The sequence below is a fragment of the Ranitomeya variabilis genome, chromosome 1, assembly GCF_051348905.1.
Source record: "Ranitomeya variabilis isolate aRanVar5 chromosome 1, aRanVar5.hap1, whole genome shotgun sequence".
Classification (NCBI taxonomy): domain Eukaryota; kingdom Metazoa; phylum Chordata; class Amphibia; order Anura; family Dendrobatidae; genus Ranitomeya; species Ranitomeya variabilis.
Genome location: NC_135232.1, coordinates 711,291,731 through 711,304,787, shown reverse-complemented (window position 1 = coordinate 711,304,787; position 13,057 = coordinate 711,291,731). Strand labels below are relative to the sequence as shown.

At 45.9% G+C, this 13,057-nt stretch overlaps 2 protein-coding genes across 4 annotated transcripts in view; one reads left to right on the top strand and one right to left on the bottom strand.

Annotated features, from left to right (window-relative positions):
* Window positions 1-213, bottom strand: part of ZNF410 (zinc finger protein 410) — a 64,071-nt gene extending 63,858 nt beyond the window's left edge. The window contains exon 1 of one of the 3 annotated variants that reach the window (XM_077267389.1): window positions 12-213. The gene's annotated coding sequence lies outside the window, so the exon portion shown is untranslated. The remainder of the gene's footprint in view (window positions 1-11) is intronic. The other 2 variants (XM_077267390.1, XM_077267393.1) reach the window with 2 other exon arrangements.
* Window positions 157-11,336, top strand: MRPL17 (mitochondrial ribosomal protein L17). The gene is made up of 3 exons (XM_077267402.1): window positions 157-424; window positions 2,222-2,290; window positions 10,955-11,336. Exons 1-3 carry the CDS (start codon window positions 251-253, stop codon window positions 11,195-11,197), a joined length of 486 nt encoding a protein of 161 aa, XP_077123517.1. The 5' UTR covers window positions 157-250; the 3' UTR covers window positions 11,198-11,336.
* Window positions 11,337-13,057: the final 1,721 nt, after the last annotated feature.

The following is a 13,057-nucleotide window of genomic DNA, read 5'->3' as shown; positions in this document are numbered from 1 at the left end:
TGGGCACTCACAACACAACACAGAAAACCAGCATGTAGTATAACGAAGAGCGGACCCAACCCCGGAAGTACGTGGGCTGTGTACGGAAGCCGGGCGGCGGGGGCTGAGCCTAGAATGTGTGGACTCTTTCCTGGTCCTGACTGCTGCCCTTACAGTACACGCCCACAAGGCGTGCGGAAATGACGTCATGCCGGGCAGGAGCCCAGACAGTGTAGCAGCTGCTGGCGGCAGAGCTGTCTTCTAGGACACAATGAGGTTGTTTCCTCCGCTCCTAGTGGCACATGGCAGAGTGGCCCGGCGGATGGGCTTGGGGCCACGCTCCAGGCTGGATATGCTGCGGAATCTCCTGACTGCTCTGGTCAGACATGAACGCATAGAAACCACGTGGGCCCGGGCAGACGAGCTGCGGTTCTATGCAAACAAGGTGAGGAGCGGCGTCCCCATAGCAACCTTAAAGAGACAGCTTGTTTTCTATTATACACCATAACCTCAGGAGAAGGACAGACTCTACACTGACCTCTCCTCCTCCCCATAACACACCACTGGCAATACTATGCTCTCAGGCTGTGGAACATTATAATCCACTGAATGAAAATGTCATCTTTTCCCACAAAAAACAAGCCGCCATACAGTTCCATCAGTGGAAAAATAAAAAAGTTATAGCTTTCAGATTAAAGCGATGCAAAAATAATATTTTTTTCTATAAAATAGATTGTGTAAAAGCGCCAAAACGTAAAAACGGATGTAGATGAGGTATCGCTGTAATCGTACTGACCCGAAGAATAAAACTGCCTTCAATTTTACCACACGCGGAACGGCATAAAACCCCCCACAGAAGAAATTCCTGAATTGCTGTTTTTTGTTCATTCTGCCTCCCAAAAATCGAGTAGAAAGCAATTATAAAATTTCATGTTCCCAAAAATGGTACAAATAGAAACGTCAACTCGTCCTGCAAAAAACAAGACCTCACATAACTCCAGGGCCAAAATATGGAACAAGTTATAGCTCTCAAAATGTGATGATGCAAAAATTGTTTGGAATGAAAAGCTTCTTAGTGTGTGACAGCTGCCAAACATAAAAACCCACTATAAGGCCTCTTTTACATGTCCTGATATTTCATACAGGGGCGGTCCCGGGTCGGTTCTGGTCCGATGGCTGTCGCAGTCCGGTCCGGGGCCTCCAATCTTCTTGTCTTCATGCTCTGGCGCAGGCGTACTTTGTCTGTCCTGTTGAGGGCAGAGCAAAGTACTGCAGTGCGCAGGCACCGGTCCTCTCTGACCTTTCCTGGCGCCTGCGCACTGCAGTACTTTACTCAACAGGGCAGACAAAGTACGCCTGCGCTGGAGCCGCAGCGTGAAGACCAGAAGAGGACGTCATCGTAAGAAGATAGGAGGCCCCGGACCGGACCGCCCCTGGGTGAGTATAATCTAACCTCTTTTTCTCATCTTTCAGGATACATCGGGGGCTTATCTACAGCATTCCAGAATGGTGTAGATAAGCCCCTGATGCTGGTGGGCTTAGCTCACCTTCGATTTTGGGGGTGACAGGTTCCCTTTAATGCTTCCGACAGCTCTTAAAGAGCAAATCCGAAAAAACTTGGCACTCTAGATGAATAATTATCATATGCAAAAGGTTTATTGATGTGCATCCATAAAGGCAAGTCCAACGTTTTTGGTCCACATCCGGACCTTCATCAGAACAAATATAAGAGATATGGTGCAGGGAGAAACGTTAATCCTGTCTCTCTAAATTCCAATATTGGTAGGGTAGCCTGGATGCAGCAAGAAGCCCTGTCCACGTAGGCGCACGTGTGATGCGACCGGAGTCACTGGGTAAATGGTACCAATATTGGAATTTATAGAGACAGGATTAACGTTTCTCCCTGCACCATATCTCTTATATTTGTTCTGATGAAGGTCCGGATGTGGACCGAAAACGTTGGACTTGCCTTTATGGATGCACATCAATAAACCTTTTGCATATGATAATTATTCATCTAGAGTGCCAAGTTTTTTCGGATTTGGATTTGTTGGGCTACATACCCTACTTGAGCACCTACTCTATACACTACTACGAGTGCCGTGTTGTTCTATTATTTCATTAGCTCTTAAAGAGCCTCACTTTCCTGAAGATCTTGTCTTTTTAGTGGCATTTTACAACAGCACCATTGTATTATACTGCCCTGGTTAGTGACTGATACTGTCCTGCTTTTTCTTTTCAGATTATTGATTATGGGAAATGTGGAGATAAGGATGAGAATGCTATGAAAATGGCCGACTTTTGGCTTACAGTAAGTGATTCTGTACTTCTTGCAGAGGGTAAACTAGGACCAACATAAAGTGATTGTGTTTGCCACCATGCGACGGCTCTGCCTTACAGTCACGTAATTGTGTCTGCAGCTTAAAGCACCACTACAGCGTTTTTTTCTTTTATTTCAGCATTGGAGTGGTGATATTAATGTATGTTTCCTAGTATTTTACTTAGTGGTCTCTGGGCCACTTTGATCCCCGCACTGCCATCTTGTGACTGCAACTTCTGACTTACCGTAAATCAGAGGTAGTGGTCACAAGTTCTCAATGTAAGTCTATGAGAGCTTTCTTCTTATAGACTTCCATTGTCTTTCGGATCAACGACCATTGGATCAATCTGGCGCTGAGAACAGATGAAGATGGTGGCTGGGTATAATGGTATAATACTATGGGCAGGGCACTTACATTAATGACGCCACTTCAACAGTAAGAAAAAAAAAAAACATTTGAGGAATGCTATAAAATGCATTTTTCAAGGACGTCCCTCGTGACAGCATACCAGGTGGTAGCCCTTCTTATCCTCGGTAGGAAAAGGAGGGTTAAATAACACCTCCCATCACCACCTACCAGTGTTGTTCCTGTACCCATGGTGGCAGCTGCATGAGTGGTAAATTATGCTTGTGAAGATCTTACCCCTCTCTAGACTAACTCGGGAGGATCATAAAATTCTAGAATGTTCGGTTGGAAGTGACCTCCAGGGTCATCGTGTTCAATCCTCTGCTCAATGCAGGAGTCACTAAACCATCTCAGGCAGATGTCTGTCCAGCCTCTGTTTGAAGACTTCCATTGAAGGAGAACTCGTCACTTCGCGTGGCAGCCTGTTCTATTTATTGATCACCCTCACTGTCAAAATGTTTTTTCCAATATCTAATCTGTATCTTCTCCCTTTCAGTTTCATCCCATTGCTTCTCATGTTTCCATGTGCAAATGAGAGTAAGGATGATCCCTCTACACTGTGACAGCCCTTCAGATATTTGTAGACCACTCTTGTCTCTGCTTAGCCTTCTTTTTTGCAAGCTAAACATTCCCAGATCCTTTGACCGTTCCTCATAGGACATACTTTGCAGACCCCTCACCATCCTGGTAGCTCTTCTCTGAACTTGCTCCAGTTTTTCAGTGTCTTTTTTTTTTTTCTTAAATGTGGTGCCCTAAAAATAGCAGCCCGTAGTCGCCCAGAAAAGGCACATCTATTAGGGTATGTTTTCATGGTCACTATTGGCAGTGCTTTGGACACAGCACATGTCCGCTCCGTCCAAAGCGCTGCCGGCTTTTGTACCCGCAGTGATTCCACATGTGTTAATTGAACAGTGTGGAATCGCCACCTCCAATACATTGGATGGTGATATTTACCGGGCTGAGACGGAGCGTCTCCGCAAGATAAATACACACGCTGCAGTCTAGAAAGATGTGCCGCATTTGCATATACGCAGGGAAGCTGGAGGCGTCCCTGCACACATAGTGGAGATGGGATTTCATAAAATCCCATCCACTTTGCTGTACGCAGCGTCTAATTTGCAGCCTTTACTGACCATGGAAACATAACCGTATATATGTGCCAATTCTGGTGCTTTGCCTGGCTCTTCCCATTTGCCCTGTAGCTGCTTAGAAAAGGAGAGGCGTATATAAGACACCTATCCATTATTTATCTTATAGTAGTAGTATTATAAATAAACACACAGCCAGAATAGAGTATTTTATTTGAAATAAAAACAAAACACAAATCTCCTTTTTTTATTTATTTACACTCTACCGAAACTGCCCTCTCTAAAGTCTCTAAGGATTACTAACAGCTAAATCTAATGGTCACTACTCCATGCTAATTCCTCCTGGATCTCTCTGCAACATTCCATACTCTGGATCACCAGCTCCTCCTCACTATGTTTCGCTCCATCGGTCTCAAGGACACTGTTCTCTCCTGGTTCTCCTCCTATCTCTCTGACCGATCCTTCACTGTTTCTTTTTCTGGCTCCTCCTCCTCTCACCTTCCCCTTACTGTTGGGGTTCCTCAAGGATCAGTCCTAGGCCCCCTCCTCTTCTCCTTGTAGACTGCCCCTACTGATCAAACAATCAGTAGATTTGGTTTCCAGTACCATCTCTATGCTGATGACACCCAATTATACACCTCTACTCCTGACATCACCCCTGCATTATTACAAAACACCAGTGATTGTCTTACTGCTGTCTCTAACATCATGTTCTCCCACTATCTGAAACTGAACCTGTCAAAAATTGAACTCCTTCTGTGTCCACCCTCTACTACCCTACCTATGCCCGACATTGCCATTTCCGTGTGTGGTTCCACCATTACTCCCCAGTAACATGCCCGCTATCTTGGGGTCATACTTGATTCAGAGCTTTCGTTAACCCCCCACATCTGATCACTGGCTGACTCTTGTTATCTGCACCTCAAAAACATTTCTAGAATTTGACCTTTTCTTTCTTTCCACTCTGCAAAAACTCTCACTGTTGCTCTTATTCATTCTCGTCTGGACTATTGTAACTCTCTACTAATCGGTCTCCCTCTTGCCAAACTCTCCCCGCTCCAATCTGTCCTGAATGCTGCAGCCAGGATCATATTCCTCACTAACCGTTACACCGATGCCTCTACCTTGTGCCAGTCATTGCACTGGTTATCCATCCACTCCAGAGTTCAATATAAGCTTACCACTCTTACCCACAAAGCGCTCCATGGTTCAGCACCACCTTACATCTCCTCTCTCGTCTCAGTCTACCACCCTAGCCGTGCCCTCTATTCTGCTAATGAGATAAGGTTAACATCCTCCGTAATCGGAACCTCCCACTTCCGACTCCAAGATTTGGAATGCATTACCCAGGATAATTCGATTAATCCCAAATCCCCACAGTTTTAAGCGTGCCCTAAAAACGCATTTCTTCAGATTGGCCTGCTGCCTCAACACATTTATTTAACTATCCTTGTGTTGCTCATTAAAAATTTTCTTCATAACCAGGTTCCTCGCATCATGTTCTCGCACACTTTAAGCATTTAATAGCCCTCTGTGTCTGTACTACTACACATTCTGGCTGATAACCAGTTCATGCAGCATTACATGAACACACGATTTATTACATTATGGCTGGTCAGAAGAATGAAAGCACAATTGTTACCATCCACCTCTCGTGTCTCCCCTATTTCCTCATAGATTGTAAGCTTGCGAGCAGGACCCTCATTCCTCTTGGTATCTGTTATCTATGTGATTACTGTTATGCTGTAATGTCTTTTATTGTCTGTACAAGTCCCCTCATAAATATAAATAAATATAAAGTGCTGTGGAATATGTTGGCGCTATAGAAATTAAAATTATTTTTATTTCAAAATAGCAAACAGTTATACTCATCAAATGCCCATTTCATTGAATCCCACCTCTCCTGTAATAAAACAAAAATAAAAAACAATATCCCTCACCTATCCGTCGTTCAGTCCCACACCGAAATCCATGTCTGGGGATTACTAGTTTTCAACCTGGATGGTGCCAAGATGCGACCATCCAGGCTGAGAACCACCGATGAATGAGCTGCTGTGTAGCATCAGTGACCAGCAGTGACGTTATCGAGGTTACTGCAGGTCACTGAGGCTGCTTTCCCAGCCGTGTCCTTGAACTGCGGTGACCTCCCTCCGGTGAGATCACCACTAGCACAGTGAGAAAAAGTCTCACAGTGCAGAGGCAGGTTCACTGCAGTTCAAATTCACAAGAAAAATTTCACTATGTGGAATTTGAAATGCAGTGAACCTGCTTCTGCACCGTGAGACTTTTTCCTCACTGCTAGCCGTGATCTCACCGGACGGACAGGTGAGGAATATTGTTTTATTTTTCTTTTATTACAGGAGACGAGGGATTCAATGCAATAGGGATTAGGTATGTATAACTGTGTTTGTTATTTTTAAATAAAAGGAATAATGTTTTTATTTCACATAAAAGACTTTATTCTGGCGCTGTTTATTTACAATATAATTAAAAGATTAGTAATGGATAAGTGTCTTCTAGACACCTCTCCATTACTAAGTCATGGGCTTTTTTTCACCTGACAATACAAAGGTGACATCAACCCCACAAATAAGAACCCCATTTGCCACCGCTACAGGGCAAGTGGGAAGAGCTGCGCAAAGTGCCAGAATTGGCGCATCTAATAGATGGGCCTTTTCTGGGCGGCTGCGGGCTACTGTTTTTAGGATTCAAGAACTGGGAACTGATTGAAATTTGATCATAACTGTGTGATGCTAAACAGACAGTGCCGGCGTCAGCACCCGGCGCACCCGGGCAAGTGCCGGGGCCCTGGCGACACAGGGGGGCCCACTCATGCTGTCATAGATACAGCTGCAGTGGCATGGCACAAGCATCTTCTCACTCACTCAGCCAGGCAGGCAGCCGTGACTGTTTGTGGGCGGAGAGAGCACGTTCTCCTGCTCTGCTCTCCGCCCCTGGCTGGCTACAGTGAGTGCATGTGTGCCACGCTCCGCAGCCGTCCTGTGTGCCCTCACCCTGCCTGTGTGCCTGCCAGGCTCCGCAGCCGTCCTGTGTGCCCCCACCCTGCCTGTGTGCCTGCCAGGCTCCGCAGCCGTCCTGTGTGCCCCGCTCCGCAGCCGTCCTGTGTACCCCACCCTGCCTGTGTGCCTGCCAGGCTCCGCAGCCGTCCTGTGTGCCCCGCTCCGCAGCCGTCCTGTGTACCCCCACCCTGCCTGTGTGCCTGCCAGGCTCCGCAGCCATCCTGTGTGCCCCGCTCCGCAGCCGTCCTGTGTACCCGCAGCCGTCCTGTGTACCCCCACCCTGCCTGTGTGCCCCGCTCTGCAGCCGTCCTGTGTACCGGCCCCACCCTGCCTGTGTGCCCCGCTCAGCAGCAATCCTGTGTACCCCCACCCTGCCTGTGTGCCCTGCAGCCGTCCTGTGTACCCCCACCCTGCCTGTGTGCCCCGCTCCGCAGCCGTCCTGTGTACCCCCACCCTGCTTGTGTGCCTGCCAGGCTCTGCAGCCGTCCTGTGTACCCCCACTCTGCCTGTGTACCCCCACACTGTGTGCCATGCTCTGCAGCCGTCCTGTGTACCGGCCCCACCCTGCCTGTGTGCCCCGCTCCGCAGCCGTCCTGTGTACCCCCACCCTGCCTGTGTGCCCTGCTCTGCATCCGTCCTGTACCCTCACCCTGCCTGTGTGCCCTGCTCTGCAGCCGTCCTGTGTACCCCAGTGCCCCCATAATAGAGTAGCACATAACTGAACCCCATGAGACATAAGACACATTCATGTACACACGGCAATACAGAGCGAGCGGCTCCTGCGTGCTGAACTTATCAGGCAGATTCCGGGGGAGCTCCTACCGGCGCCTGAGTGACTCTGAGTGCAATGGTATCCCTGTATTCTGGGGTTCTGGGTGAGCTGGGCGGCTGCAGGTTGCAGCTGAGATGCTGAAGTACTGTATATACACTGTACAGTACCACTCCTCCTGTATATATACACTGCACAGCACCTCTCCTGTATATATACACTGCACAGCACATTTCCTCCTGTATATATACACTGCACAGCACCTCTCCTGTATATATACACTGCACAGCACCTCTCCCCCTGTATATATACACTGCACAGTACCACTCCTCCTGTATATATACACTGCACAGCACCTCTCCTGTATATATACACTGCACAGCACCTCTCCCCCTGTATATATACACTGCACAGCACCACTCCTCCAGTCCTGTATATACACTGCACAGTACCACTCCTCCTGTATATATACACTGCACAGTACCACTCCTCCTGTCCTGTATATATACACTGCAGAATTTACAGTAGCTGTCAGTCATGTAAGAAGTGAAATCTGGCATTGTACTATACATTTCTCTGCCGTATCTGTGCATCATAAATCGGGGTATGTGTTAAAGGGGGGGACCCACTGAGACTCTTTCGCCCGGGGCCCTCAAAAACCTGGAGCCGGCCCTGTAAACAGATATAGGCTTTTTGATATTATGGTTAGTGAAACATAGTGATCCATGACAGTGTATATATAAAAACACTAGAAATCAGTAAATAAATGAAAATACGGTATAAACCTTGCCAAGTTTATAATAATATATCCCACAGACCAAGAAAACATATATTCTAATAAGAGACTAAAAGGACATAGTCACATTTGTGAAATAAGGGAGAAGTGAAAAAAATGTGTACATGCACACATGCATGCGCATGGGGGGAATATACCTGTGCATGTGGAGACGTGTATATGCACACATATCTCACCATTATGAACCATACAGTGAAACTATATGACCTAAACATTAAAATGGTGTGATATAAAGTGCATATAAAAGCTTATTTGTAAAGCTTTATTACTCAGAGGCGGTGTCATAGATTAAAAAAAAAAAAAAAAAAAAATTCCATAAAAACCTCTCCGGAGAGGGAAAATATCTCCCTCACATTTAAAGTATTAGATTCATTATAACTGGGTAAGTGAGAGCTGACACTTTAACCTCCATTGAAGTAGGACCTCTACCGTGAACAGGTAATTGCACCAAGGGATTTCTGAGGACCTGGCACCAAGACTAGGATTTGTTTACTCAGAGGCAGAGAAGAAGAACACTTCAGAGGAAAGAGCTTCCTCTGTTCAAAGGATTATCTCAGACACTCTAAAGCCAGTGGTCAGTGATGAATATTTTGGTTTGCATCTATTTTATATTTATGGGAATTGTAAAGGAAAGGACATATCACTGTGAATGATATTCAAATCCATTTGCATAATCTACTTAGCACCTGAATGTTTTAGCACCTGATTTGTCAGCAGACATCCGCAAGGGGGTATATAGTGGCCTGGGTTTATTGTATATGGTTTATTTATATTTTGCTTGATGAAGGAGCTAGTACTGCTCCGAAACGTGTAGCAATACATTTTAACTATATTTTCAAATATTCAAGTTTTCCTTCTTGATTGGACACTGGAGGACTGTGGCCAGCACTTCATGTATCACCTGAATGTATCCTTTCCTTTAGGCTATGTGCACATGTTGCGGATTAGGCTTAGGAATCTTTGGTGCGGATTCTGCATCTCTTGGCAGAAAACGCAGGTGCGGATTTGTCACGGTTTTTGACAGGATTTGCTTCAGATTTTTTGCAGATTTTCTGGGTTTTTTACCCCTGCGGATTTCTATAATGGAATGGGTGCAAAAACGCTGCAGATCCGCAAAAAAAGAAGTGACATGCTATTTCTTTTAATCCGCAGCGTTTCCGCACGGAATTTTCCACACCATTAGCACAGCATTTTTTTTTTTTTTTACCATTGATTTACATTGTACTGTACCGCAAAAAACACTGCAGAGCCGCAGGAAATCCGCAACGTGTGCACGTACCCTTACAATTTGGATTCTGGACCTCATTGGGATCCTGCAGGTGGACCAGCAGCTACCAGAGCCTCCATCCTGCTTTAATCAGTGTTGTCTCAGCTGCACATCCACCATCGGTGAGCACCTCTCTAACCTCACATTAGCTCACCTACCCAGTTGATCTACACAAGTTGTGTTTTTCTCGACGATATTTATGGGAGATATATTTTCTGCATCTTAGCGAAGGGACAAATACAATGCATTTGCTCACATCACCGTAACACATCCAATTTAATATCAGTTAGATGTCTGATGCTCTTCATGCCGTGTTTTATCTCTATAGAAAAATGAAATCATGACAGGAAACATGGCAAAGACATTTCCTGCCTATGACCTCCAGGGGCGAAGATATTCACCAATCTTCCACCAAAATTCACAGTGGGTGCAAGACACTGTGGCTTGTACGCCTCTCCAGGTCTCCGTCTAAACATGAGACGACCAGGTGTTGATCTGGGGATGCTTCAGCAAGGCTGGAATTGGGCAGGTTAATCTTTGCGAAGGACGTATGAATCAAGCCGCATACAAGGTTATCCTGGAAAAACCGTTGATTCCTTCTGCTCAGGCAATGTTCCCCAACTCTGAGGACTGATTTTTTTCCAGCAGGACAGTGCGCCATGCCACACAGCTAGGTCAACGTGTGGATGAAGGACCACCACATCAAATTCCTGTCATGGCCAGCCCAATCTCCAGACCTGAACCCCATTAAAAACCTCTGGAATGTAATCAAGAGGATGATGGATAGTCACAACCCATCAAACAAAGAAGAACTGCTTAAATTTTTGTACCAGGAGTGGCACAAGGTCACTCAAAATTAGTGTAAAAGACTGGTAGAAAGCATTAAAGCCGCATGAAAGCTGTGGTTATTCCACAAAATATTGATTTCTGAACTCTTCCTTAATAAAACATTAGTAATGTTTCTAAATGATTATGAACTTGTTTTTTTTTGTTTGTTTTTTTTGCATTATTTGAGGTCTGAAAGCAATAATACATATTGTTTTTATTCCATGCGTTGGAATCGGATGTGTATATGTCATATGCTCACTGTAAGTTCCCCAATATCCAGCCTGACGATTGGAGGCGGTGGAGTTGCCGAATGGCAAACTGGTGGCAACGGTGGGGCATGTGCAGATCTCTCTGATGTCCTCCGTGACAAACTAGTGGCAGCAGTGAGATCTGCATGACTTCCCCTGCTGTTATCTCTGACAGAAAGGTTAGGTGATTATTACATGTTGGTAATGATTGCATTTGTGCTCTAATTTTGCAGGAGAAGGATCTTGTTCACAAACTTTTTAAGACTCTGGTTCCTCGATTTAATTCATATGATGGCAGCTACGCACGAATGCACAGGATACCAAACCGGGAAAATCTGGACCGCGCTAAGATGGCCGTGATAGAGTACAAGGGAAATCCACTGCCACCACTGCCAGTGCAAAGGAGAGACCATGAGAAGACGCTTCTGAACCAGCTGTTGTTGGGTTATCGGCTGGACAACCCATTGCCAAACTGAGTCCCCAAATTATGGTCTTGAGTGTAGGAGATCACTTTCACATAGGGTTAAAGTCGCTAAACGTGTCCTTTCAAGTTGTTTGTAGATGGTTTTGTCATCCATAATTGAAAATCTCACAAAATAAAGGGAAAAAAATCGTGTGTTTTGGTTTCTGTCTTAGGTAATAATTCCTTAGACTGTAGTTAACCCTTTTAAATTCCACCATCGATAACTGATGTTTACCTTGCACGATCCTGCCCAGATGTCCATTCCAGTCACCAAGACAGAAAATTGTTGTGCACTCGGTCAGTGTATCGAGGTGCTGGTAGGACAGCATGTATAACCCCAGCATCACTATAGTGTAAATTCAAGTCAAGCTCTTATCCAAAAGATGCAGGCTGTTTTATTATTTCAAAGCGGACATGCAAATAACGTCAGCGGTGCTGGGAGGTATGCAACATAGACTTTAGGCGTTTTGACTCTGCCTGGGTCTTTGTCACAATAGTCGCCAGGAGATAGGGAGAAAGCATAATGGAAGTGCCAAAAAGTTCTAGACAAATTGTGCATTGTGAGTCATGAAATTCCAAGGAGTGAGCCATAGTAATAAGACAAAGTGAATAGTCGGAGATCATAAGTGGTTTTTACCTTTATGGGAAGAACGAGGCGCTCCTACATCTGTCAGTAGCATCTGCTGGCAAGGTAAGTGCTGGCAGGTTAAGTGCTGTTGGTGTTGGAGTTTTATAGCCAGGGGCAGACGACGGACCGTAAGTGCATCATTGGAGTTGTTTCACACACCCCACCCCTAGAAAGACGTGTTATGCGGGAGTTGACTTGGCGCTGTGGGGAGTGCTGGCAACGGGCATCTCTGTGGACATGTAATTGGGGGGGTATCCTGTGCATATGTAGTGGCATAACGGTGCTATAGCTGTGTGATCAATGGGGCATGTTGGAAGAAGGCATTGTGACTCGGGGAAGAGCATGGGTAGGAGAAAAAAGGCAAAGGAGGGGGGAGGAAGAGAAAGAAAATGGCATAAGGGAAGTAAAAGAAAAGGATAAGGTGAAATGGAATGTAAAGGAAGCAAGGGAATGAATAAAAGGAAGAGGGGATGGGGAGGCTGTGAGAAAAGGAATAAAGAAGCAGGAGCATTGTCGGAGGCATGGACTAATTGTCTGGGGAACGTAAGAGTCCTGCAAGGCCAGAAAGGCGAGACTTGTCAATGCGTCTGTTAAGGTAAGTAGAGATTGTTAGCCAATCAATTTCCTTGCTCGACCGCCCTGGAGAGAAGAGGGTCTGGGGTGTATGGGTCCAGGGGGCTTCCATTTGAGTAATTGGGTATGGTTGCCGCCATGTTTAGGCCTAGGTACTTACTTAAGCACCTGGAAACGTAGTTGTGATACTGTGGGTCTGGCATTAGAAAAATGGTGTGGTAATGGTAACCGTGTTTTACCACAAAGGATGTTGGATTTGTGGCTGGCAATGTGATCCTTAAAATGGTGAATGATTTCTGCGACATACAGGAGGCCGCAAGAGCATTGTATCACATACACCACAGAATTGGAGTCACAGTTGAAATAATCCCTTATGGAGTATGACTTTCCTGTCCTGGGATGTGTCACTTTGTTTGATTTGTGAACATACACTGCGTCCAAAGTGCTGCCAGTTCCAGATTGTCTGCACATACCCTTAGGGTACCGTCTCACAGTGGCACTTTGGTCGCTACGACGGTACGATCCGTGACGTTCCAGCGATATCCATACGATATCGCTGTGTCTGACACGCAGCAGCGATCAGGGACCCCGCTGAGAATCGTACGTCGTAGCAGATCGTTTGGAACTTTATTTCGTCGCTGGATCTCCCGCTGTCATCGCTGGATCGGTGTG

What these genes read in the sequence shown, in the direction of transcription:
- MRPL17 (XM_077267402.1), top strand. Translation starts at nt 251, where the DNA reads ATGAGGTTGTTTCCTCCGCTCCTAGTGGCACATGGCAGAGTGGCCCGG. An exon ending in TGCGGTTCTATGCAAACAAG is followed by an intron (nt 425 to 2,221) that starts GTGAGGAGCGGC and finishes TTTTCTTTTCAG; the next exon opens with ATTATTGATTATGGGAAATG. An exon ending in TGGCCGACTTTTGGCTTACA is followed by an intron (nt 2,291 to 10,954) that starts GTAAGTGATTCT and finishes CTAATTTTGCAG; the next exon opens with GAGAAGGATCTTGTTCACAA.